The sequence below is a fragment of the Oncorhynchus clarkii genome, unplaced genomic scaffold (genome assembly GCF_045791955.1).
Source record: "Oncorhynchus clarkii lewisi isolate Uvic-CL-2024 unplaced genomic scaffold, UVic_Ocla_1.0 unplaced_contig_5668_pilon_pilon, whole genome shotgun sequence".
Lineage (NCBI taxonomy): Eukaryota > Metazoa > Chordata > Actinopteri > Salmoniformes > Salmonidae > Oncorhynchus > Oncorhynchus clarkii.
In genome coordinates this window covers 335888-363555 of record NW_027257937.1, presented here as the reverse complement: position 1 = coordinate 363555, position 27668 = coordinate 335888, and the positions used below count along the sequence as shown (strand labels likewise).

General features: G+C 43.7%; 1 protein-coding gene across 1 annotated transcript; it reads right to left on the bottom strand.

The window, feature by feature from the left end:
• Positions 1–3831: 3831 nt before the first annotated feature.
• LOC139393738 (high-affinity choline transporter 1-like) lies at positions 3832–27288 on the bottom strand. Its single transcript, XM_071142092.1, has 9 exons — positions 27105–27288; positions 25812–25925; positions 24898–25053; positions 23116–23264; positions 22309–22452; positions 9018–9171; positions 7630–7847; positions 6836–7006; positions 3832–4403 (listed from the first exon to the last, which is right to left on the bottom strand). Exons 1-9 carry the CDS (start codon positions 27286–27288, stop codon positions 4044–4046), a joined length of 1650 nt encoding a protein of 549 aa, XP_070998193.1. The 3' UTR covers positions 3832–4043.
• Between the last annotated feature and the right edge of the window lie 380 nt (positions 27289–27668).

The following is a 27668-nucleotide window of genomic DNA, read 5'->3' as shown; positions in this document are numbered from 1 at the left end:
ATCAGTGGGTTAACTGGTCTAGGAACTGTGGGTTAACTGGTCTAGGATCAGTGGGTTAACTGGTCTAGGATCAGTGGGTTAACTGGTCTAGGATCAGTGGGTTAACTGGTCTAGGAACTGTGGGTTAACTGGTCTAGGATCAGTGGGTTAACTGGTCTAGGAACTGTGGGTTAACTGGTCTAGGAACTGTGGGTTAACTGGTCTAGGATCAGTGGGTTAACTGGTCTAGGATCAGTGGGTTAACTGGTCTAGGAACTGTGGGTTAACTGGTCTAGGATCAGTGGGTTAACTGGTCTAGGATCAGTGGGTTAACTGGTCTAGGAACTGTGGGTTAACTGGTCTAGGATCAGTGGGTTAACTGGTCTAGGATCAGTGGGTTAACTGGTCTAGGAACTGTGGGTTAACTGGTCTAGGATCAGTGGGTTAACTGGTCTAGGATCAGTGGGTTAACTGGTCTAGGATCAGTGGGTTAACTGGTCTAGGAACTGTGGGTTAACTGGTCTAGGAACAGTGGGTTAACTGGTCTAGGATCAGTGGGTTAACTGCCTGTTCAGGGGCAGAACAACAGATTTGTACCTTGTCAGCTCGGGGATTTGAATTTGCAACCTTCCGTTTACTAGTCCAACGCTCTAACCACTAGGCTACCCTGCCATTTTTCTCTGTTAAGATAATTTCCTTTTGAATTTCTTGCCAAATGTAAAATGTTCCTGTTCCGTATGTGTGACTTCCATGTTGAGGCCCTCTTTGCGGGGGTGGGGTGCATGGGGTGGGCATAGGTCTGATCTGAGGGGGCCTAAATGGGGTGTGGGCATGGTTGACGTGGGGGGGGTGTTGATTGGTTGGGGTGGGGGCATGGTTGACGTGGGGGGGGTGTTGATTGGTTGGGGTGGGGGCATGGTTGACGTGGGGGGGGTGTTGATTGGTTGGGGTGGGGGCATGGTTGACGTGGGGGGGGTGTTGATTGGTTGGGGTGGGGGCATGGTTGACGTGGGGGGGGTGTTGATTGGTTGGGGTGGGGGTGTGGATGTGGATGTGGATGTGGGTGCTGTGGTCTGGATGTAACTCATGATATATATATTTACTGACAGGTAATAGAGAGATTTAATAGTAGTTCCCTGAACTGGTGGCGTTTTTAATGGAAGAGTCCTGGATGAGTCGTTTTCCAAATAGGATCTGCAGCATTCAAAGGGACAGCCAAAGGGACAGCCAAAGGGACAGCCAAAGGGACAGCCAAAGGGACAGCCAAAGGGACAGCCAAAGGGACAGCCAAAGGGACAGCCAAAGGGACAGCCAAAGGGACAGCCAAAGGGACAGCCAAAGGGACAGCCAAAGTCCCTTTCAACATTTCGGCTGTGCGCCTTTCAAGACATTTTGGTGACGCGCGCGTGGACAACCGGAAACCGTGGACAACCGGAAACCGTGGACAACCGGAAACCGTGGACAACCGGAAACCGTGGACAACCGGAAACCGTGGACAACCGGAAACGGATTCCGTGTTTGGATTCAGTATTGTGAGTTCTATTTGGAACTAGGCACTTTTCTTAATCGTAAACGCCATTAACATGAGCGCTCCTAGTTATCGAATCCTGGTACCAGATTTAGAGATGGCGTGTACCTAGGCTAAATATATATCAGTAAATTACTTACTATTTCTGTTGATTTATAATTGTTGGTTTTATAATATGTTTCCAGCTTGAGCTTTTCCTTTGGAATTGAATTGAAAGAGAAGGTGTTCTTAATGTTTTGTTCACTCGGTGTAGATACTCGGTCCCAAACTGATAGAACTCAGGTCCTTCAGAAGAGAAGTTTACAGTAAAACCTTTAAGCCCACTGAGCCTACGGTCCCAAACTGATAGAACTCAGGTCCTTCAGAAGAGAGGTTTACAGTAAAACCTTTTAGCCCACTGAGCCTACCTGACCTGTTTTTTTTGTGTGCAAAAGTGTCATTATCTGGAGAGGAAAAAATGGAGGCATCAAATCCCAAAAATGGGCCAGTGTGGGTGAACAAACATCTATCTGACTGTCACTAATACCAGGTCTCTGTTCAACTGATCACATCTATCTGACTGTCAGTAATACCAGCTCTCTGTTAAACTGATCACATCTATCTGACTGTCAGTAATACCAGCTCTCTGTTAAACTGATCACATCTATCTGACTGTCAGTAATACCAGGTCTCTGTTAAACTGATCACATCTATCTGACTGTCATTAATACCAGGTCTCTGTTAAACTGATCACATCTATCTGACTGTCAGTAATACCAGGTCTCTGTTAAACTGATCACATCTATCTGACTGTCAGTAATACCAGGTCTCTGTTAAACTGATCACATCTATCTGACTGTCAGTAATACCAGGTCTCTGTTAAACTGATCACATCTATCTGACTGTCATTAATACCAGGTCTCTGTTAAACTGATCACATCTATCTGACTGTCAGTAATACCAGGTCTCTGTTAAACTGATCACATCTATCTGGCTGTCAGTAATACCAGGTCTCTGTTAAACTGATCACATCTATCTGACTGTCAGTAAGAAGTTAATTTATAAGTGCAGCTTTAGGAGTAAGAGATATAATATTAAACAGGCCAAGTCTGAGAAATAGTTTAGGGCCTGTAGCTGACATGTGATGAGTTTGCATGGCAGATTACTCTCATTTGATCCAGGCTCTTTTTGTAGTCTGGGCCTGGGGATTACAGGTTGGATGGAATGAGTTTGCAAAGTAGCAATGTATTCACTACAGACAGACTACAGACAGACAGCAGACAATGTTGCTGGAGAGTTACACTGGATCCTCTATGGTTTGGATGTAGCCCATCCCTTTTAAAGAGAGCTGGTCTCTCCCAGAACAGTTGGTCCTCAGAATGGATCCTGAGCGCTCCTTCCCCCGCCACTACAGCTGAGGAGCCTGATGGAGGCGTGGTGCTTGGCCTGGTCGTTCAGGAAGGTGGTCTCAAACTCCTCCTGTAATGGGGTAGTATACTTTAATGGGGTAGTATACCCCCCCCCCCCTACTAGTATAATGGGGTAGTATACCCCTCCCTCCTAGTGGGCTTCGGCTTTCCTGGAGCTCCTTGTTCTCCAAGTGACGCTGAATCATCCAACCCTTTAAACCACAGATATCTTTACAACAACAGTGAAGATGTAAAAAACAGTTTCCCCAAATTGAGAAAAAGATACATTTTCACAACAAGGCTTGTAAATCAATTCACCATGACCATTTTAACTATGAATAGGAAGGGAAATTGTTTATTTCAAAGTGTATATAAAATGTTATCACCAAGATCCTCTCAAGTGAGCATCACATAACTTTCAGTATGATATGAGGAGTAGGTAGGCTAGAAATTGCCTCTAAATAACCACTGATAAGAGGTCTGATCTTAGTTTCACCCCTTAATGGCTCTGGTTAGGATTGGGGATGAGGTAATCTGGTGGGGATGAGGTAATCTGGTGGGGATGAGGTAATCTGGTGGGGATGAGGTAATCTGGTGGGTATGAGGTAATCTGGTGGGGATGAGGTAATCTGGTGGGGATGAGGTAATCTGGTGGGTATGAGGTAATCTGGTGGGGATGAGGTAATCTGGTGGGGATGAGGTAATCTGGTGGGGATGAGGTAATCTGGTGGGGATGAGGTAATCTGGGGATGAGGTAATGAAGTTTCCCAGACACAGATCATTAAGCCTACTCCTAGACTAAAGAGAGAGTTCACCCAAATGACATAATAGGATTGATTGCCTTACCCTGTAATCAGTCTATGGACAAGGTACGACCGCAATCCATGCTTTTGTGGAACAAATCCAATGCAAGTCGGTGGTACCGATGTTACAGCCTTTTTCACTCTTTATGTTCAAATCATATAAGTAACTTAATTGAGCTACACAATCGATTTTAAATAGCCTTCTTTAGAATGATTTGGATGTTCAATAAATCTTTCCTTTCTCTATCTTGTCCAATAAACAAAAAATATGCACCAAAACAAAGTGCTTTGTAGTCCAGGGAAGTGTCTGGGAAACCGGCCTGTAAAAGTAGGTAGATCAAAACTTTAACACTTTGTGGTGTCAAGCATTGGCTCAGAGACTGCACCATCCTCCTCCTTCTCTTTCATCTCTCTGGCGCCACCAAGTGGCAAAGTCTGGAACTTTACCTGGAACACATCCCACCTCTCGGGCAACCAGACCTTATTGAACATCAGCTGAGCCAGCCAGGAGAAACCCAAGATGGCCGCCAGGGCCAGAAGCATACATATGGTCCTGATGGGGGAGCGCTGGACGTAGACGCCGTCCTCCAGGGTGCATCCAGGGAAGTGGAGGACAGGGGCGAGGTTGAAGATGGGCTCCCCACAGAGGAGTCTCATCAGGCCCCCTACGAGGTATCCCACCACGGCTCCATAGCCGTTGGAGACCTGTTGGAAGATGAAGAGATTTGTTTTGAAGAAGTGATATTCTAGCCTAGCCTGATGACTCACACTAACTTATTTTTCTGCTCTGTCGTTTCCTACATACTTTAGTTCCAGTGCCATCGTTGAAGTCGTTTGTGGGGACGAGGGACAATGAGGGGCATTGTGCAAAACAGGGTCATCAGCGATTGGATCAAATCCAATTGTATTTGTCACATGCGCCGAATACATTGAAATGCTAACTTACTGCAGGGGCAGTATTGAGTAGCTTGGATGAAAAGGTGCCCAGAGTAAACTTCCTGCTCCTCAGTCCCAGTTGCTAATATATGCAAATTATTATTAGTATTGGACAGAAAACACTCTGAAGTTTCTAAAACTGTTTGAATGATGTCTGTGAGTATTACAGAACTCATGTGGCAGGCAAAAACCTGAGAAAAAAATCAAACCAGGAAGTGGGAAATCTGAGGTTTGTAGGTTTTCAACTCATCGCCTATTGAATACACAGTGGGATATGGGTCAGTTTGCACTTCCTACGGCTTCCACTAGATGTAAACAGTCTTTAGAACCTTGTCTGATGCTTTTACTGTGAAGTGGGGGCGAAGGAGAGGGGAATGAGTAAGGTCTATCATGAGCTGACCATGCGTGTTCACGTGAGAGGGAGCTCTGTTCCATCGCACTTCTGAAGACAATGGAATTCTCCGGGAGGAACATTTATTGAAGATTTATGTTAAAAACATCCTAAAGATTGATTCAATACATCGTTTGACATGTTTCTACTGACTGTTATGGGAACTTTTTGAAATTTCTTCTGCTTTTAGTGACCGCGCTTCCTGACTTTGGATTTGTTTTACCAAACGCGCTAACAATAGTAGCTATTTGGACATAAATGATGGACATTACCGTACAAAACAAACATTTCTTGTGGAAGTGGGAGTCCTGGGAGTGCATTCCAACGAAGATCAGCAAAGGTAAGTGAAGATTTATAATGCTATTTATGGCTTTTGTTGACTCCACAATTTGGCGGGTAACTGTATGGCTTCCTTTTGTGGCTGAACGCTGTTCTCAGATTATTGAATGTTGTACTTTTGCCGTAAAGCTTTTTTGAAATCTGACACAGCGGTTGCATTAAGAACAAGTTTATCTTTAATTCTATGTAAAACATGTATCTTTCATCGAAGTTTATGATGAATATTTCTGTTATTTGATGTGGCTCTCTGCAATTTCTCTGGATATTTTAGAGGCATTTCTGAACATAGTGCCAATGTAAACTGAGGTTTTTGGACATAAATATGAACTTAATCGAACAAAACATATATGTATTGTGTTACATGAAGTCCTATGAGTGTCATCTGATGAAGTGATGGTTAGTGATTAATTGTATCTCTATTTCTGATTTTTGTGACTCCTGTCTTTGGCTGGAAAAATGCCAGTTTTTCTGTTATTTTGCGGTGACCTAACATAATCGTTTGTGGTGCTTTCGCTGTAAAGCCTTTTTGAAATCGGACACTGTGGTGGGATTAAGAAGAAGTGTATCTTTAAAATGGTGTGAAATATTTGTATGTTTGAGGAATTTTAATTATGAGATTTCTGTTGTTTGAATTTGGCGCCCTGCACTTTCACTGGCTGTTGTCATATCGATCCCGTTAACGGGATTACAGCTCTAAGAAGTTTTTACCAATAATGCAGTTTTGTTTTTAAAGTAAAGAAATAAAAGTAACAAATAATTAAAGAGCAGCAGTAAAATAACTCATCAGAGTATCAAAGCCAATTACACATTTTCAAACCGCTGTTTTACCCACATGTGTTTTGGTTCTGGTCCAACCCATTGGTTTCTGGACTAATCAGACGGCCCTGAATGTGTTCACATTCGGTGAAGAATCGGGGAGGTACTCAGATCCAGACTCATTGTGGAGAATAAACTAACATCTGTGGGTGTGGCCTAGCGTTTGGCTGGAGCAAGGACTCTGGGTAGCCAGACGAATTATAACCTGGGCCTGTATCCACAAAGCCTCTCTGAGTAAGAGTTCTGATCTAGGATCAGTTTAGCCTTTTAGTTCATAATTAATGAGATTATATGGACAGGTTGGAACCTGATCCTAGATCATAATGATTTAGATATGGACAGGTTGGAACCTGATCATAATGAATAAGATGATATGGACAGGTTGGGGCCTGATCCTAGATCAGCACTCCTACTCTGAGACGCTTTGTGGCTAGGGCCGGTTTGTGCTCTTGCCATCTCTAGATGTCAAGCCGACCATTTGGCATGATGATGAGTGAGTTGGCATGACGACATCACAAACAGACTGGCACTCAGGCTAGTGACACACCACCATGTTTGTGATGCAGGGAAAAGATAAGGCCCACACAATATCACCTCTGCATGTTACACACACACACACACACACACACACACACACACACACACACACACACACCTGGAAGAAGAGGACGCAGATGAGCTGAGGGAAGATGATGGTGTAGGAGAGATCAGACGCCAGGATCCACAGGGCATAGGTACTGTTGTGGAGGAGAGTGAGGGCCATCCCACACAGCCCCACCACCACCACCGACACACGGATCACCCACTGTATCTCCCTGTCTGAGGCCTAGAGGAGAGATAGATACAAGATGGAGGCACAGTGGGCTGGACAGATCCAAGATGGAGGCACAGTGGTCAGGACAGATCCAAGACCGAGGCACAGTGGTCAGGACAGATCCAAGATGGAGGCACAGCAGTCATAATTATCCAAGTCAGAAGAGCTTGAACAGCCCTGTGGTGTAATACTCAGAGAAGTCAGAAGAGCTTGAACAGCCCTGTGGTGTAATACTCAGAGAAGTCACAAGAGGGAGCACGGAGTTAGGCTATTTGTCCCAAAATGCCAGTACACTATAGAACCCAATGCAATGTTTTCAAATGGGAATTGAAAAATGTCTTGCCAATGTCCCAAAAATTTATGAAATAGGAAAAAAACACTTATTTATGCATTTAGTGGTGATTTTCTGATACATGACCTATGACCTAGAACAGGACTAATGAACATAATGGATCATCATCTCCATTGAGAATGTGTTTCAGTTCTGGACTAGTAGGTTTATTAATCTGTGTATGGGAAAACAGACCTAAATTCCTTAGTCACCTCTACTGTATTGAGTATCTCGTCACACACCAATTTATTAGAATGAGGTGTAAGTGATGGGATAGAACAAAAGCCTGCACCCAACTCTTCACCTGCTTCCGAATGATGTTCTTGTAGATGTTGGAGGAGAACATGGAGGCGGAGCTGAGCAGGCCAGAGTCCACGGATGACATCACTGCGGCGGCGATGGCCCCGATGCCGATGACAGACACGTAGGGCGGAGCCAGGTGCTGCAGGGCGATGGGGAGCACCAATCCCGTCTCGTTGCGCTCATACGGAGACGGAGACCCGTACGATGTCAGGTTCCAGTCTGGAGACACACCAGGAAAGTCTCAATAAAGTTTGGTCATTTTGACAATCGCACTTTGATGAAGTCTAAAAGCATAAACATGCGTATGAGTTATTTAAATTCTTTCATTTTGCAATCCGCTCATGTGAGCTGCAGGGAAACCAGATGTATTCAAAGGATCTCGTGCTCCACAGAGAGTAATAACAAAACATGCACTCTAGCCACAACACCAGGACACGGCCACTAGATTGGAGTGTGTTATGGTTCAGGATGTGAGGTAGATGATAGGAGCAGTATACGGACATCAGATAACAGACAAACCAGTCAACGACACACAACTCTTCTTCTCTGAAACTTTATATCCCCTTTAATAATATTAACTTGGAGGTGCTTATATTTGTCCGTTATTCTTGAACAAGAGAACATGTGTTTAATTGCTATATTGTAAATATTTCGCCACTATGGCCTGTTTATTGCCTTACCTCCCTTATCTTACCTAATTTGCACACACTGTATATATACTTTTTTTCTATTGTATTATTGACTATGTTTTGTTTATTCCATGTGTAACTCTGTGTTGTTTCTGTCACACTGCTTTGCTTTATCTTGGTCAGGTCACAGTTGTAAATGAGAACTTGTTCTCAACTGGCCTACCTGGTTAAATAAAGGTGTTCTCAACTGGCCTACCTGGTTAAATAAAGGTGTTCTCAACTAGCCTACCTGGTTAAATAAAGGTGTTCTCAACTAGCCTACCTGGTTAAATAAAGGTGTTCTCAACTGGACTACCTGGTTAAATAAAGGTGTTCTCAACTAGCCTACCTGGTTAAATAAAGGTGTTCTCAACTAGCCTACCTGGTTAAATAAAGGTGTTCTCAACTAGCCTACCTGGTTAAATAAAGGTGTTCTCAACTAGCCTACCTGGTTAAATAAAGGTGTTCTCAACTAGCCTACCTGGTTAAATAAAGGTGTTCTCAACTAGCCTACCTGGTTAAATAAAGGTGAAATAAAAAATCAAATGTGTTTTTATCTACATATCCCAACTCCCCCCGAGACGCCGGCGGAGAGTTGGGGTCAGAGACGACCATTTCACCCCTGGAGCAATAAGGGTTTCAGTGCCTTGCACAAGGGCACAACAACAGATGATTCACCTTGTCCGCTCCGGGATTGGAAAACCTTTTTGTACTTTATTACCTGTGGAAGCGGCTACAGCCCCGACCAGGACAGAGGGGATCCCCAGGATGAGGACCATGGCAGCAGCCGCGAAGCAGGTGACCTGGGCGTTAAACGAGGAAGAGGCAGAAAGCGTCCTCTGGTGGAAACACTGGAAAGACAAGCTACCCAACGCCTGAGGAGAGAGGGGAGGAGATGACGGAGAGGAGGGAGGAGAAAGGGAGGAGGGGAGGGAGGGAGAATAGGAGGGGGAGGATAAGGAGACCGAGGAGAAATGGAAGATGACAAGGAGGATGACAAGAACATAAAGGAGGTTGTTAGATTGTGAAATGGTGGCAGGTAGAATCGCTGTTAAGGTTTGAATCCCTGAGCAGACTAGGTGATAAATCTGCCGAGGTGCCCTTGAGCAAGGCACTTAGCCCTTACGGCTCCTGTAAGTCCCTCTGGATAAGAGTCCCTGCTAAATGACTTACATTAATAAGTTCTGTTTGTGTTGTTTAAGGAGAAGTAGAATGAGGCCTTGAGTCTCCAGGATGTTTTTTGTATTGTAGAGTCATGGTGAAGTTGAGGAAAGGGCTGTTTGTGGTTTTTGGGGGACTGTCTGTTAGAAAGCTTGAGACTGGAAACCACAGATAGGTTGCATGGCCTAACAACAACAAGATAAGATGGTGCCAACACTGGTTGAGATTGTAGAAACTCCTGGGTCATGGTTAACACAAGACCATGTCCTTAATGAGGGTGAAAGCGTCTGTGGAAAGTGCTGTGTCATGTTAGTGGAAAAAATACTTGAATATCTCATGGCATGAGAGGAGGGAGCTTTGATAGGATGTGAGAGAGTGCTGCCATTCCAACGGTACGGGGATTCAGCTGTTCAGTCTCTTTTGCTATTACACAACTGAACGTCACTCAAAGTCTTGACTCAGTTTGTAATGAACGAGTGTATTGCATATTGATTCCTCCTTATCAAGGTGGAGCAAAGAGTTTTGAGCAGTAGAGAAAATAAATGGTTGGAAGATAGAAGAGAGAATAGTGATATGACTGTAATGTAGAGGAGAGGAGAGAGACTGGTGATATGACTGTAATGTAGAGGAGAGGAGAGAGACTGGTGATATGACTGTAATGTAGAGGAGAGGAGAGAGACTGGTGATATGACTGTAATGGAGAGACTGGTGATATGACTGTAATGGAGAGGAGAGGAGAGAGACTGGTGATATGACTGTAATGTAGAGGAGAGAAGAGACTGGTGATATGACTGTAATGTAGAGGAGAGAAGAGACTGGTGATATGACTGTAATGTAGAGACTGGTGATATGACTGTAATGTAGAGGAGAGAAGAGACTGGTGATATGACTGTAATGTAGAGGAGAGGAGAGACTGGTGATATGACTGTAATGTAGAGGAGAGGAGAGACTGGTGATATGACTGTAATGTAGAGGAGAGGAGAGAGACTGGTGATATGACTGTAATGTAGAGGAGAGGAGAGAGACTGGTGATATGACTGTAATGGAGAGACTGGTGATATGACTGTAATGGAGAGGAGAGGAGAGAGACTGGTGATATGACTGTAATGTAGAGGAGAGAAGAGACTGGTGATATGACTGTAATGTAGAGGAGAGAAGAGACTGGTGATATGACTGTAATGTAGAGACTGGTGATATGACTGTAATGTAGAGGAGAGAAGAGACTGGTGATATGACTGTAATGTAGAGGAGAGGAGAGACTGGTGATATGACTGTAATGTAGAGACTGGTGATATGACTGTAATGTAGAGGAGAGAAGAGACTGGTGATATGACTGTAATGTAGAGGAGAGGAGAGAGACTGGTGATATGACTGTAATGTAGAGACTGGTGATATGACTGTAATGGAGAGGAGAGGAGAGAGACTGGTGATATGACTGTAATGTAGAGACTGGTGATATGACTGTAATGGAGAGGAGATGAGAGAGACTGGTGATATGACTGTAATGTAGAGACTGGTGATATGACTGTAATGTAGAGGAGAGGAGAGAGACTGGTGATATGACTGTAATGTAGAGGAGAGAAGAGACTGGTGATATGACTGTAATGTAGAGGAGAGTAGAGAGACTGGTGATATGACTGTAATGTAGAGGAGAGGAGAGAGACTGGTGATATGACTGTAATGTAGAGACTGGTGATATTACTGTAATGGAGAGGAGAGGAGAGAGACTGGTGATATGACTGTAATGTAGAGACTGGTGATATGACTGTAATGGAGAGGAGAGGAGAGAGACTGGTGATATGACTGTAATGTAGAGGAGAGGAGAGAGACTGGTGATATGACTGTATTATAGAGGAGAGGAGAGACTGGTGATATGACTGTAATGTAGAGGAGAGGAGAGAGACTGGTGATATGACTGTAATGTAGAGACTGGTGATATTACTGTAATGGAGAGGAGAGGAGAGAGACTGGTGATATGACTGTAATGTAGAGACTGGTGATATGACTGTAATGGAGAGGAGAGGAGAGAGACTGGTGATATGACTGTAATGTAGAGGAGAGGAGAGAGACTGGTGATATGACTGTATTATAGAGGAGAGGAGAGACTGGTGATATGACTGTAATGGAGAGGAGAGGAGAGAGACTGGTGATATGACTGTAATGTAGAGGCTGGTGATATGACTGTAATGGAGAGGAGAGGATAGAGACTGGTGATATGACTGTAATGGAGAGACTGGTGATATGACTGTAATGGAGAGGAGAGGAGAGAGACTGGTGATATGACTGTAATGTAGAGGAGAGAAGAGACTGGTGATATGACTGTAATGTAGAGGAGAGGAGAGACTGGTGATATGACTGTAATGTAGAGGAGAGGAGAGACTGGTGATATGACTGTAATGGAGAGACTGGTGATATGACTGTAATGGAGAGGAGAGGAGAGAGACTGGTGATATGACTGTAATGTAGAGGAGAGAAGAGACTGGTGATATGACTGTAATGTAGAGGAGAGGAGAGACTGGTGATATGACTGTAATGTAGAGGAGAGGAGAGAGACTGGTGATATGACTGTAATGTAGAGGAGAGGAGAGAGACTGGTGATATGACTGTAATGGAGAGACTGGTGATATGACTGTAATGGAGAGGAGAGGAGAGAGACTGGTGATATGACTGTAATGTAGAGGAGAGAAGAGACTGGTGATATGACTGTAATGTAGAGGAGAGAAGAGACTGGTGATATGACTGTAATGTAGAGACTGGTGATATGACTGTAATGTAGAGGAGAGAAGAGACTGGTGATATGACTGTAATGTAGAGGAGAGGAGAGACTGGTGATATGACTGTAATGTAGAGACTGGTGATATGACTGTAATGTAGAGGAGAGAAGAGACTGGTGATATGACTGTAATGTAGAGGAGAGGAGAGAGACTGGTGATATGACTGTAATGTAGAGACTGGTGATATGACTGTAATGGAGAGGAGAGGAGAGAGACTGGTGATATGACTGTAATGTAGAGACTGGTGATATGACTGTAATGGAGAGGAGATGAGAGAGACTGGTGATATGACTGTAATGTAGAGACTGGTGATATGACTGTAATGTAGAGGAGAGGAGAGAGACTGGTGATATGACTGTAATGTAGAGGAGAGAAGAGACTGGTGATATGACTGTAATGTAGAGGAGAGTAGAGAGACTGGTGATATGACTGTAATGTAGAGGAGAGGAGAGAGACTGGTGATATGACTGTAATGTAGAGACTGGTGATATTACTGTAATGGAGAGGAGAGGAGAGAGACTGGTGATATGACTGTAATGTAGAGACTGGTGATATGACTGTAATGTAGAGGAGAGGAGAGAGACTGGTGATATGACTGTATTATAGAGGAGAGGAGAGACTGGTGATATGACTGTAATGTAGAGGAGAGGAGAGAGACTGGTGATATGACTGTAATGTAGAGGAGAGGAGAGAGACTGGTGATATGACTGTAATGTAGAGGAGAGAAGAGACTGGTGATATGACTGTAATGTAGAGGAGAGGAGAGAGACTGGTGATATGACTGTAATGTAGAGGAGAGAAGAGACTGGTGATATGACTGTAATGTAGAGGAGAGTAGAGAGACTGGTGATATGACTGTAATGTAGAGGAGAGAAGAGACTGGTGATATGACTGTAATGTAGAGGAGATAAGAGAGACTGGTGATATGACTGTAATGTAGAGGAGAGAAGAGAGACTGGTGATATGACTGTAATGTAGAGGAGAGTAGAGAGACTGGTGATATGACTGTAATGTAGAGGAGAGGAGAGACTGGTGATATGACTGTAATGTAGAGGAGAGGAGAGACTGGTGATATGACTGTAATGTAGAGGAGAGGAGAGACTGGTGATATGACTGTAATGTAGAGACTGGTGATATGACTGTAATGTAGAGACTGGTTATATGACTGTAATGTAGAGGAGAGAAGAGACTGGTGATATGACTGTAATGTAGAGGAGATAAGAGAGACTGGTGATATGACTGTAATGTAGAGGAGAGAAGAGAGACTGGTGATATGACTGTAATGTAGAGGAGAGTAGAGAGACTGGTGATATGACTGTAATGTAGAGGAGAGGAGAGACTGGTGATATGACTGTAATGTAGAGTAGAGGAGAGACTGGTGATATGACTGTAATGTAGAGACTGGTGATATGACTGTAATGTAGAGGAGAGGAGAGACTGGTGATATGACTGTAATGTAGAGACTGGTGATATGACTGTAATGTAGAGGAGAGGAGAGACTGGTGATATGACTGTAATGTAGAGGAGAGGAGAGACTGGTGATATGACTGTAATGTAGAGACTGGTGATATGACTGTAATGTAGAGACTGGTGATATGACTGTAATGTAGAGACTGGTGATATGACTGTAATGTAGAGGAGAGGAGAGACTGGTGATATGACTGTAATGTAGAGGAGAGGAGAGACTGGTGATATGACTGTAATGTAGAGACTGGTGATATGACTGTAATGTAGAGACTGGTGATATGACTGTAATGTAGAGGAGAGGAGAGACTGGTGATATGACTGTAATGTAGAGACTGGTGATATGACTGTAATGTAGAGACTGGTGATATGACTGTAATGTAGAGGAGAGGAGAGACTGGTGATATGACTGTAATGTAGAGACTGGTGATATGACTGTAATGTAGAGGAGAGGAGAGACTGGTGATATGACTGTAATGTAGAGACTGGTGATATGACTGTAATGTAGAGACTGGTGATATGACTGTAATGTAGAGGAGAGGAGAGAGACTGGTGATATGACTGTAATGTAGAGGAGAGGAGAGACTGGTGATATGACTGTAATGTAGAGGAGAGGAGAGACTGGTGATATGACTGTAATGTAGAGGAGAGGAGAGACTGGTGATATGACTGTAATGTAGAGACTGGTGATATGACTGTAATGTAGAGACTGGTTATATGACTGTAATGTAGAGGAGAGAAGAGACTGGTGATATGACTGTAATGTAGAGGAGATAAGAGAGACTGGTGATATGACTGTAATGTAGAGGAGAGAAGAGAGACTGGTGATATGACTGTAATGTAGAGGAGAGTAGAGAGACTGGTGATATGACTGTAATGTAGAGGAGAGGAGAGACTGGTGATATGACTGTAATGTAGAGTAGAGGAGAGACTGGTGATATGACTGTAATGTAGAGACTGGTGATATGACTGTAATGTAGAGGAGAGGAGAGACTGGTGATATGACTGTAATGTAGAGACTGGTGATATGACTGTAATGTAGAGGAGAGGAGAGACTGGTGATATGACTGTAATGTAGAGGAGAGGAGAGACTGGTGATATGACTGTAATGTAGAGACTGGTGATATGACTGTAATGTAGAGACTGGTGATATGACTGTAATGTAGAGACTGGTGATATGACTGTAATGTAGAGGAGAGGAGAGACTGGTGATATGACTGTAATGTAGAGGAGAGGAGAGACTGGTGATATGACTGTAATGTAGAGACTGGTGATATGACTGTAATGTAGAGACTGGTGATATGACTGTAATGTAGAGGAGAGGAGAGACTGGTGATATGACTGTAATGTAGAGACTGGTGATATGACTGTAATGTAGAGACTGGTGATATGACTGTAATGTAGAGGAGAGGAGAGACTGGTGATATGACTGTAATGTAGAGACTGGTGATATGACTGTAATGTAGAGGAGAGGAGAGACTGGTGATATGACTGTAATGTAGAGACTGGTGATATGACTGTAATGTAGAGACTGGTGATATGACTGTAATGTAGAGGAGAGGAGAGAGACTGGTGATATGACTGTAATGTAGAGACTGGTGATATGACTGTAATGGAGAGGAGAGGAGAGAGACTGGTGATATGACTGTAATGTAGAGGAGAGGAGAGAGACTGGTGATATGACTGTATTATAGAGGAGAGGAGAGACTGGTGATATGACTGTAATGTAGAGGAGAGGAGAGAGACTGGTGATATGACTGTAATGTAGAGGAGAGGAGAGAGACTGGTGATATGACTGTAATGTAGAGGAGAGAAGAGACTGGTGATATGACTGTAATGTAGAGGAGAGGAGAGAGACTGGTGATATGACTGTAATGTAGAGGAGAGAAGAGACTGGTGATATGACTGTAATGTAGAGGAGAGTAGAGAGACTGGTGATATGACTGTAATGTAGAGGAGAGAAGAGACTGGTGATATGACTGTAATGTAGAGGAGATAAGAGAGACTGGTGATATGACTGTAATGTAGAGGAGAGAAGAGAGACTGGTGATATGACTGTAATGTAGAGGAGAGTAGAGAGACTGGTGATATGACTGTAATGTAGAGGAGAGGAGAGACTGGTGATATGACTGTAATGTAGAGGAGAGGAGAGACTGGTGATATGACTGTAATGTAGAGGAGAGGAGAGACTGGTGATATGACTGTAATGTAGAGACTGGTGATATGACTGTAATGTAGAGACTGGTGATATGACTGTAATGTAGAGGAGAGAAGAGACTGGTGATATGACTGTAATGTAGAGGAGATAAGAGAGACTGGTGATATGACTGTAATGTAGAGGAGAGAAGAGAGACTGGTGATATGACTGTAATGTAGAGGAGAGTAGAGAGACTGGTGATATGACTGTAATGTAGAGGAGAGGAGAGACTGGTGATATGACTGTAATGTAGAGTAGAGGAGAGACTGGTGATATGACTGTAATGTAGAGACTGGTGATATGACTGTAATGTAGAGGAGAGGAGAGACTGGTGATATGACTGTAATGTAGAGACTGGTGATATGACTGTAATGTAGAGGAGAGGAGAGACTGGTGATATGACTGTAATGTAGAGGAGAGGAGAGACTGGTGATATGACTGTAATGTAGAGACTGGTGATATGACTGTAATGTAGAGACTGGTGATATGACTGTAATGTAGAGACTGGTGATATGACTGTAATGTAGAGGAGAGGAGAGACTGGTGATATGACTGTAATGTAGAGGAGAGGAGAGACTGGTGATATGACTGTAATGTAGAGACTGGTGATATGACTGTAATGTAGAGACTGGTGATATGACTGTAATGTAGAGGAGAGGAGAGACTGGTGATATGACTGTAATGTAGAGACTGGTGATATGACTGTAATGTAGAGACTGGTGATATGACTGTAATGTAGAGACTGGTGATATGACTGTAATGTAGAGGAGAGGAGAGACTGGTGATATGACTGTAATGTAGAGACTGGTGATATGACTGTAATGTAGAGACTGGTGATATGACTGTAATGTAGACGAGAGGAGAGAGACTGGTGATATGACTGTAATATAGAGGAGAGGAGAGACTGGTGATAATACTGTAATGTAGAGGAGAGGAGAGACTGGTGATATGACTGTAATATAGAGGAGAGGAGAGAGACTGGTGATATGACTGTAATGTAGATGAGAGGAGAGAGACTGGTGATATGACTGTAATGTAGATGAGAGGAGAGAGACTGGTGATATGACTGTAATGTAGAGGAGAGGAGAGACTGGTGATATGACTGTAATGTAGAGGAGAGGAGAGACTGGTGATATGACTGTAATGTAGAGACTGGTGATATGACTGTAATGGAGAGGAGAGAAGAGACTGGTGATATGACTGTAATGTAGAGGAGAGACTGGTGATATGACTGTAATGGAGAGGAGAGAAGAGAGACTGGTGATATGACTGTAATGTAGAGACTGGTGATATGACTGTAATGTAGAGACTGGTGATATGACTGTAATGTAGAGGAGAGGAGAGAGACTGGTGATATGACTGTAATGTACAGTGCCTTGCGAAAGTATTCGGCCCCCATGAACTTTGCGACCTTTTGCCACATTTCAGGCTTCAAACATAAAGATATAAAACTGTATTTTTTTGTGAAGAATCAACAACAAGTGGGACACAATCATGAAGTGGAACGACATTTATTGGATATTTCAAACCCTTTTAACAAATCAAAAATTGAAAAATTGGGCGTGCAAAATTATTCAGCCCCGTTAAGTTAATACTTTGTAGCGCAACCTTTTGCTGCAATTACAGCTGTAAGTCGCTTGGGGTATGTCTCTATCAGTTTTGCACATCGAGAGACTGAAATGTTTTCCCATTCCTCCTTGCAAAACAGCTCGAGCTCAGTGATGTTGGATGGAGAGCATTTGTGAACAGCAGTTTCCAGTTCTTTCCACAGATTCTCGATTGGATTCAGGTCTGGACTTTGACTTGGCCATTCTAACACCTGGATATGTTTATTTTTGAACCATTCCATTGTAGATTTTGCTTTATGTTTTGGATCATTGTCTTGTTGGAAGACAAATCTCCGTCCCAGTCTCAGGTCTTTTGCAGACTCCATCAGGTTTTCTTCCAGAATGGTCCTGTATTTGGCTCCATCCATCTTCCCATCAATTTTAACCATCTTCCCTGTCCCTGCTGAAGAAAAGCAGGCCCAAACCATGATGCTGCCACCACCATGTTTAACAGTGGGGATGGTGTGTTCAGGGTGATGAGCTGTGTTGCTTTTACGCCAAACATAACATTTTGCATTGTTGCCAAAAAGTTCAATTTTGGTTTCATCTGACCAGAGCACCTTCTTCCACATGTTTGGTGTGTCTCCCAGGTGGCTTGTGGCAAACTTTAAACAACACTTTTTATGGATATCTTTAAGAAATGGCTTTCTTCTTGCCACTCTTCCATAAAGGCCAGATTTGTGCAATATATGACTGATTGTTGTCCTATGGACAGAGTCTCCCACCTCAGCTGTAGATCTCTGCAGTTCATCCAGAGTGATCATGGGCCTCTTGGCTGCATCTCTGATCAGTCTTCTCCTTGTATGAGCTGAAAGTTTAGAGGGACGGCCAGGTCTGGGTAGATTTGCAGTGGTCTGATACTCCTTCCATTTCAATATTATCGCTTGCACAGTGCTCCTTGGGATGTTTAAAGCTTGGGAAATCTTTTTGTATCCAAATCCGGCTTTAAACTTCTTCACAACAGTATCTCGGACCTGCTTGGTGTGTTCCTTGTTCTTCATGATGCTCTCTGCGCTTTTAACGGACCTCTGAGACTATCACAGTGCAGGTGCATTTATACGGAGACTTGATTACACACAGGTGGATTGTATTTATCATCATTGGTCATTTAGGTCAACATTGGATCATTCAGAGATCCTCACTGAACTTCTGGAGAGAGTTTGCTGCACTGAAAGTAAAGGGGCTGAATAATTTTGCACGCCCAATTTTTCAGTTTTTGATTTGTTAAAAAAGTTTGAAATATCCAATAAATGTCGTTCCACTTCATGATTGTGTCCCACTTGTTGTTGATTCTTCACAAAAAAATACAGTTTTATATCTTTATGTTTGAAGCCTGAAATGTGGCAAAAGGTCGCAAAGTTCAAGGGGGCCGAATACTTTCGCAAGGCACTGTAGAGACTGTTGATATGACTGTAATGTAGAGACTGGTGATATGACTGTAATATAGAGGAGAGAAGAGACTGGTGATATGACTGTAATGTAGAGACTGGTGATATGACTGTAATATAGAGGAGAGGAGAGAGACTGGTGATATGACTGTAATGTAGAGGAGAGGAGAGAGACTGGTGATATGACTGTAATGTAGAGACTGGTGATATGACTGTAATGTAGAGGAGAGGAGAGAGACTGGTGATATGACTGTAATGTAGAGGAGAGGAGAGAGACTGGTGATATGACTGTAATGTAGAGGAGAGAAGAGACTGGTGATATGACTGTAATGTAGAGGAGAGGAGAGAGACTGGTGATATGACTGTAATGTAGAGGAGAGGAGAGAGACTGGTGATATGACTGTAATGTAGAGGAGAGAAGAGACTGGTGATATGACTGTAATGTAGAGGAGAGGAGAGAGACTGGTGATATGACTGTAATGTAGAGGAGAGGAGAGACTGGTGATATGACTGTAATGTAGAGGAGAGGAGAGAGACTGGTGATATGACTGTAATGTAGAGGAGAGGAGAGAGACTGGTGATATGACTGTAATGTAGAGGAGAGGAGAGACTGATGATATGACTGTAATGTAGAGGAGAGGAGAGAGACTGGTGATATGACTGTAATGTAGAGGAGAGGAGAGAGACTGGTGATATGACTGTAATGTAGAGACTGGTGATATGACTGTAATGTAGAGGAGAGGAGAGAGACTGGTGATATGACTGTAATGTAGAGAAGAGAAGAGACTGGTGATATGACTGTAATGTAGAGACTGGTGATATGACTGTAATGTAGAGGAGAGGAGAGAGACTGGTGATATGACTGTAATGTAGAGACTGGTGATATGACTGTAATGTAGAGGAGAGGAGAGACTGGTGATATGACTGTAATGTAGAGGAGAGGAGAGAGACTGGTGATAATACTGTAATGTAGAGGAGAGAAGAGACTGGTGATATGACTGTAATATAGAGGAGAGGAGAGACTGGTGATATGACTGTATGATAGAGGAGAGGAGAGACTGGTGATAATACTGTAATGTAGAGGAGAGGAGAGACTGGTGATATGACTGTAATATAGAGGAGAGGAGAGAGACTGGTGATATGACTGTAATGTAGATGAGAGGAGAGAGACTGGTGATATGACTGTAATGTAGATGAGAGGAGAGAGACTGGTGATATGACTGTAATGTAGAGGAGAGGAGAGACTGGTGATATGACTGTAATGTAGAGGAGAGGAGAGACTGGTGATATGACTGTAATGTAGAGACTGGTGATATGACTGTAATGGAGAGGAGAGAAGAGACTGGTGATATGACTGTAATGTAGAGGAGAGACTGGTGATATGACTGTAATGGAGAGGAGAGAAGAGAGACTGGTGATATGACTGTAATGTAGAGACTGGTGATATGACTGTAATGTAGAGACTGGTGATATGACTGTAATGTAGAGGAGAGGAGAGAGACTGGTTATATGACTGTAATGTAGAGACTGGTGATATGACTGTAATGTAGAGACTGGTGATATGACTGTAATGTAGAGACTGGTGATATGACTGTAATATAGAGGAGAGAAGAGACTGGTGATATGACTGTAATGTAGAGACTGGTGATATGACTGTAATGTAGAGGAGAGGAGAGAGACTGGTGATATGACTGTAATGTAGAGGAGAGGAGAGAGACTGGTGATATGACTGTAATGTAGAGGAGAGAAGAGACTGGTGATATGACTGTAATGTAGAGGAGAGGAGAGAGACTGGTGATATGACTGTAATGTAGAGGAGAGGAGAGACTGGTGATATGACTGTAATGTAGAGGAGAGGAGAGAGACTGGTGATATGACTGTAATGTAGAGGAGAGGAGAGAGACTGGTGATATGACTGTAATGTAGAGGAGAGGAGAGACTGATGATATGACTGTAATGTAGAGGAGAGGAGAGAGACTGGTGATATGACTGTAATGTAGAGGAGAGGAGAGAGACTGGTGATATGACTGTAATGTAGAGACTGGTGATATGACTGTAATGTAGAGGAGAGGAGAGAGACTGGTGATATGACTGTAATGTAGAGAAGAGAAGAGACTGGTGATATGACTGTAATGTAGAGACTGGTGATATGACTGTAATGTAGAGGAGAGGAGAGAGACTGGTGATATGACTGTAATGTAGAGACTGGTGATATGACTGTAATGTAGAGGAGAGGAGAGACTGGTGATATGACTGTAATGTAGAGGAGAGGAGAGAGACTGGTGATAATACTGTAATGTAGAGGAGAGAAGAGACTGGTGATATGACTGTAATATAGAGGAGAGGAGAGAGACTGGTGATATGACTGTAATATAGAGGAGAGGAGAGACTGGTGATATGACTGTAATGTAGAGACTGGTGATATGACTGTAATGAGGAGACTGGTGATATGACTGTAATGTAGAGACTGGTGATATGACTGTAATGAGGAGACTGGTGATATGACTGTAATGTAGAGACTGGTGATATGACTGTAATGTAGAGACTGGTGATATGACTGTAATGTAGAGGAGAGGAGAGAGACTGGTGATATGACTGTAATGTAGAGGAGAGGAGAGACTGATGATATGACTGTAATGTAGAGGAGAGGAGAGAGACTGGTGATATGACTGTAATGTAGAGGAGAGGAGAGAGACTGGTGATATGACTGTAATGTAGAGACTGGTGATATGACTGTAATGTAGAGGAGAGGAGAGAGACTGGTGATATGACTGTAATGTAGAGAAGAGAAGAGACTGGTGATATGACTGTAATGTAGAGACTGGTGATATGACTGTAATGTAGAGGAGAGGAGAGAGACTGGTGATATGACTGTAATGTAGAGACTGGTGATATGACTGTAATGTAGAGGAGAGGAGAGACTGGTGATATGACTGTAATGTAGAGGAGAGGAGAGAGACTGGTGATAATACTGTAATGTAGAGGAGAGAAGAGACTGGTGATATGACTGTAATATAGAGGAGAGGAGAGAGACTGGTGATATGACTGTAATATAGAGGAGAGGAGAGACTGGTGATATGACTGTAATGTAGAGACTGGTGATATGACTGTAATGAGGAGACTGGTGATATGACTGTAATGTAGAGACTGGTGATATGACTGTAATGAGGAGACTGGTGATATGACTGTAATGTAGAGACTGGTGATATGACTGTAATGTAGAGACTGGTGATATGACTGTAATATAGAGGAGAGGAGAGAGACTGGTGATATGACTGTAATATAGAGGAGAGGAGAGACTGGTGATATGACTGTAATATAGAGGAGTATGCATATGTTTTACTTATCAAATGCTTATTCCATCCTTATCTAACTTACTTGACTTATTTAACACATTAACAAATGAATCAGTTGATCTCACCACCAATAAGAAGTCATCAACCCACTTGAAGACCTTCCCCTTCTCCATGTGTCCCAGCCAGGGGGCCTGGTAGGTGTGGTTGAAGGCTGTCTGGGTGATGTCACCCACCACTGGGTTGGCCATGAGGAACGGGACACACAGCCACTGGCAGCAGAGACAGAAAATACCAAATTAAATTATGATTAACTCCTGTCTTCGGGTGCAGCCACAATGAGACACATGAGCATACATTAAATTGTATATGATAATGATCATTTTATGTTTTCGTACATCAAAAGTACATCTGTAGTCAACTATGTTCAGATGAGTTCCATCTGTTAAAAGACAGACCGTTTGTGTGTTTTTTGTTGGGCAATTATCTCCGTTGTCAATCATCCGACAACAGATCACTCCTATTGAAAAAGGTGTTGGCTCCATCCAAAATACTTGGACAATGTTTCCACGGCCTTACACTCACCAGACTGGTTTAGATTCAAAATGGCCGCCTGTCCCTCACCAGACTGGTTCAGATTCAAAATGGCCGCCTGTCCCTCACCAGACTGGTTTAGATTCAAATCGGCCGCCTGTCACTCACCAGACTGGTTTACATTCAAATGGCCACCTGTCCCTCACCAGACTGGCTTAGATTAAAATCGGCCGCCTGTCCCTCACCAGAATGGATTGGATTCAAAATGGCCGCCTGTCACTCACCAGACTGGTTTAGATTCAAATCGGCCACCTGTCCCTCACCAGACCGGATTGGATTCAAAATGGCCGCCTGTCCCTCACCAGACTGGATTGGATTCAAAATGGCCGCCTGTCACTCACCAGACTGAAGAAGATGAGGATGAGCTGGATGACATCGGTGTAGGCTACAGAGTAGAGTCCTCCCAGTAGAGTGTAGATGATGGCCACCACTGCAGAAATCCCAACAGAGTAGGAGTAGGGCAGGTCCAAAATTACACTCATGGTGCCACCTGCAGCACAAACACACACACACACACACACTTTTAGCTCAGCGGGCTAACACAGTTTTGTGGCACCACAGATAAAAACTGTAAAACCAGGTTAAACTGAGTTGGTCCCTCGCCGTTGTACTGGAAGTGTGAAGAGCCCTGCTTACCGGGCTTGAAGTAACAAACAACATTCTTCACACGCCAGCTAGAATGAAGCATGACTGAGTTTCAACAAGTGGTAATTAAAAAACCCACCTGACCTGTTTCCCCTCCCTGATCAAATTACTCCATCTAGAACAAACCTGCATCTCACCAAGCTGGGGCGTTGTGTAACTATTCCCCAGGTTACTCTATCTGGAACCGACCTGGGTCCAGCATCTCACCAAGCTGGGGCATTGAGTAACTATTCCCCAGGTTACTCTATCTAGAACCGACCTGGGTCCAGCATCTCACCAAGCTGGGGCATTGTGAAACTATTCCCCAGGTTACTCTATCTAGAACCGACCTGGGTCCAGCATCTCACCAAGCTGGGGCGTTGTGAAACTATTCCCCAGGTTACTCTATCTAGAACCGACCTGGGTCCAGCATCTCACCAAGCTGGGGCCTTGTGTAACTATTTCCCAGGTTACTCTATCTAGAATCGACCTGGGTCCAGCATCTCACCAAGCTGGGGCGTTGTGTAACTATTCCCCAGGTTACTCTGTCTAGAACCGACCTGGGTCCAGCATCTCACCAACTTGTGCCAGCATCATACCACCCTGCATACCACTGCTGGCTTGCTTCTGAAACTAAGCGTGGTTGGTCCTGGTCAGTTCCTAGATGGGAGACCAGATGCTGCTGGAAGTGGTGTTGGAGGGCCAGTAGGAGGCACTCTTTCCTCTGGTCTAAAAAAAATATCCCAATCCCCCAGGGCAGTGATTGGGGACATTGCCCTGTGTAGGGTGTCTTTCGGGTGGGACGTTAAATGGGTGTCCTGACTCTCTGTGGTCATTAAAGATCCCATGGCACTTATCGCAAGAGTAGGGGTGTTAACCCCAGTGTCCTGGCTAAATTCCCAATCTGGCCCTCAAACCATCACGGTCACCTAATAATCCCCAGTTTACAATTGTCTCATTCATCCCCCTCCTCTTCTCCCCTGTAACTATTCCCGAGGTCATTGCTGCAAATGAGAACGTGTTCTCAGTCGACTTACCTGGTAAAATAAGGGTGAATTAAAGAGTTGAACCTACATAAAGACAACCCTGACAGGTCCATCAGGAAAGAATGGCTGTGTCTACAATGGTACCCTCTCCCTTATATAGAGCAGTACTTTGGACCGGGGCCCATTGGGAACATATAGAGAATAGGGTGTCACTATGGATGGGTCCAGTGACTTGACACACCTTAACAGAGATGTAATGGTGTCCAAGACCGGCTAGAGGCTGAATGACTGTGTGTCTGTTTATCTAAGTTGTTCGAAACAGGGTGGAATGTGGCTCCTGTTTTGGAACACCAGACAGTGACCTGCGGTTGAGATTCAACTGCACTCTGCGTATGTGTGTGTTTTGTGTGCAGCGAATGATTTTGTACTTTTGTGTTTACCAGGGGTTACGTGTGTTGTGTGTTTTTGAAACAGTTGTTTCTTTTGCTGCCGTTGTTTTGTTGTACATATCACCTAGTCCGACGAGTGTGCAGGCGACCCACAGTGCATCCATTACAAGGGCAGGGAACACCAGAGCTCCACTCACTACTCTCCCATACTTGATCTGGAAGGGATCCATCATAGTAACATACTTCTTCTCCCTCATCGGCTTGGCAAAGAATATACCACCTGAGATAAAAGAGGGGGGGGGGGGGGGAGGAGTGAGGGGTGGAGAGAGGGGTGGAGAGAGAGAGGAGGGAGAGAGAGGGGGGGAGTGAGAGGGAGAGAGGCGATGGAGAGGAGGGAGTGAGAGAGAGAGGGGGGAGTGAGAGAGGGGGGAGGGAGTGGACGGAGAGAGAGGAGGGAGGGGGTGGAGAGGGGGGAGGGAGGGGAGAGAGAGACAGGGAGAAGAGGGAGAGAGGGGGGGGTGAGAGAGAGAGAGGGGAGTGAGAGGAGGGAGGCAGGGAGAGAGAGAGGGGGAGTGAGAGAGGGGGGGAGGGGTGGACGGAGAGAGAGGGGGGGAGAGAGAGGAGGGAGGGGGTGGAGAGAGAGGGGGAAGTGAGAAAGGAGGGAGAGAAGGGGCAGGGAGGGGAGAGAGAGACGGGGAGAAGAGGGAGAGAGAGAGAGAGAGAGAGAGAGAGAGAGAGAGAGAGAGAGAGAGAGAGAGAGAGAGAGAGAGAGAGAGAGAGAGAGAGAGAGAGAGAGAGAGATAAAATAAACAGTGCACCAATAACAAGCCGATAAGGTTTGGTGTGTAGAATATCTGAATGAATTGAAGGTCAGTAAAAACTACAGACTGGGATGTGTGGTTCAGCACAACAACGTCCCGTCACTTTAAATATTGGAAACTTTGATATTTTTACATTTTCCAATGATTATTTCTGATTGTGAAATATTAAACTTTGTGTGTGTGTGTGTGCGTGTGTGCATGCGTGTGTGCGTCTTACCGATGATGAAGGAGACGGAGCTCTGTAGGGGCATGAAAGCCCAGACCAGACCCAGGTTAGGGTTATAGACAACCTCTGCTATCCCTACGATAAAGCCTCCTCCAACCCACGTAGCTGCAGGACACACACACACACACACAAACACGCTGTTTGTCCAAAGGTAAGGAATGATCTATACTGTCTCTACAGTACAGTGTGAATACAGTAATAGTGAGTATAGTTGTAAAGGCACAGTGTGAATACAGTAATAGAGAGTATAGTTGTAAAGGTACAGTGTGAATACAGTAATAGAGAGTATAGTTGTAAAGGTACAGTGTGAATACAGTAATAGAGAGTATAGTTGTAAAGGCACAGTGTGAATACAGTAATAGAGAGTATAGTTGTACAGGTATAGTACAGTGTGAATACAGTAATAGTGAGTATAGTTGTAAAGGTACAGTGTGAATACAGTAATAGTGAGTATAGTTGTAAAGGTACAGTGTGAATACAGTAATAGAGAGTATAGTTGTACAGGTACAGTGTGAATACAGTAATAGAGAGTATAGTTGTACAGGTACAGTGTGAATACAGTAATAGAGAGTATAGTTGTACAGGTACAGTGTGAATACAGTAATAGAGAGTATAGTTGTAAAGGTACAGTGTGAATACAGTAATAGAGAGTATAGTTGTAAAGGTACAGTGTGAATACAGTAATAGAGAGTATAGTTGTAAAGGTACAGTGTGAATACAGTAATAGAGAGTATAGTTGTACAGGTACAGTGTGAATACAGTAATAGAGAGTATAGTTGTAAAGGTACAGTGTGAATACAGTAATAGTGAGTATAGTTGTAAAGGTACAGTGTGAATACAGTAATAGTGAGTATAGTTGTAAAGGCACAGTGTGAATACAGTAATAGAGAGTATAGTTGTAAAGGTACAGTGTGAATACAGTAATAGAGAGTATAGTTGTAAAGGTACAGTGTGAATACAGTAATAGAGAGTATAGTTGTACAGGTACAGTGTGAATACAGTAATAGAGAATATAGTTGTAAAGGTACAGTACAGTGTGAATACAGTAATAGAGAATATAGTTGTAAAGGTACAGTACAGTGTGAATACAGTAATAGAGAGTATAGTTGTACAGGTATAGTACAGTGTGAATACAGTAATAGTGAGTATAGTTGTAAAGGTACAGGTGCAGTGTGAATACAGTAATAGAGAGTATAGTTATACAGGTACAGTGTGAATACAGTAATAGAGAATATAGTTATAAAGCATTACACAGATCTAAAGACATGGCCACACCTCACCTACCAGTCATGGTGAATATTCCCACAAGCAGGCCGATATTCCTGTCTCCCAGTAAGGTTATCTCTGTCTTGTCTCCCGTACTTTTCTTCTCCATAGCCCTGGACTTCCGTGCTGCCCACAAACCTGTCCCCAGGACCAGCAGATAGAACACTGCCATGGCAACCACACCTGGAATGTTCAGAACCATGTTGGAACACTGGGAACGCTCACAGAAAGAACACTGACTGGGAACACTCCCAGACAGAACACTGACTCTGAACACTCCCAGACAGAACACTGACTCTGAACACTCCCAGACAGAACACTGACTCTGAACACTCCCAGACAGAACACTGACTCTGAACACTCCCAGACAGAACACTGACTCTGAACACTCCCAGACAGAACACTGACTCTGAACACTCCCAGACAGAACACTGACTCTGAACACTCCCAGACAGAACACTGACTCTGAACACTCCCAGACAGAACACTGACTGTCAGGAGTTCTGTCTACTGAGTTGCAGTAGTAGTGGCAGTATAGTCTTGTTCCTGGTTGGATAGCTCAGAGCGTCTGCTCTTTTCTAC

Excerpts from the sequence above, each read along its gene's own strand:
- LOC139393738 (XM_071142092.1), bottom strand. The coding sequence starts at position 27,288 with ATGGTTCTGAACATTCCAGGTGTGGTTGCCATGGCAGTGTTCTATCTG. Across the intron at positions 25,926-27,104 it reads GGGAATATTCACCATGACTG|CTACGTGGGTTGGAGGAGGC; the intron begins GTAGGTGAGGTG and ends TGTGTCCTGCAG. Across the intron at positions 4,404-6,835 it reads TCTGCGTCCTCTTCTTCCAG|GTCTCCAACGGCTATGGAGC; the intron begins GTGTGTGTGTGT and ends ATCTTCCAACAG.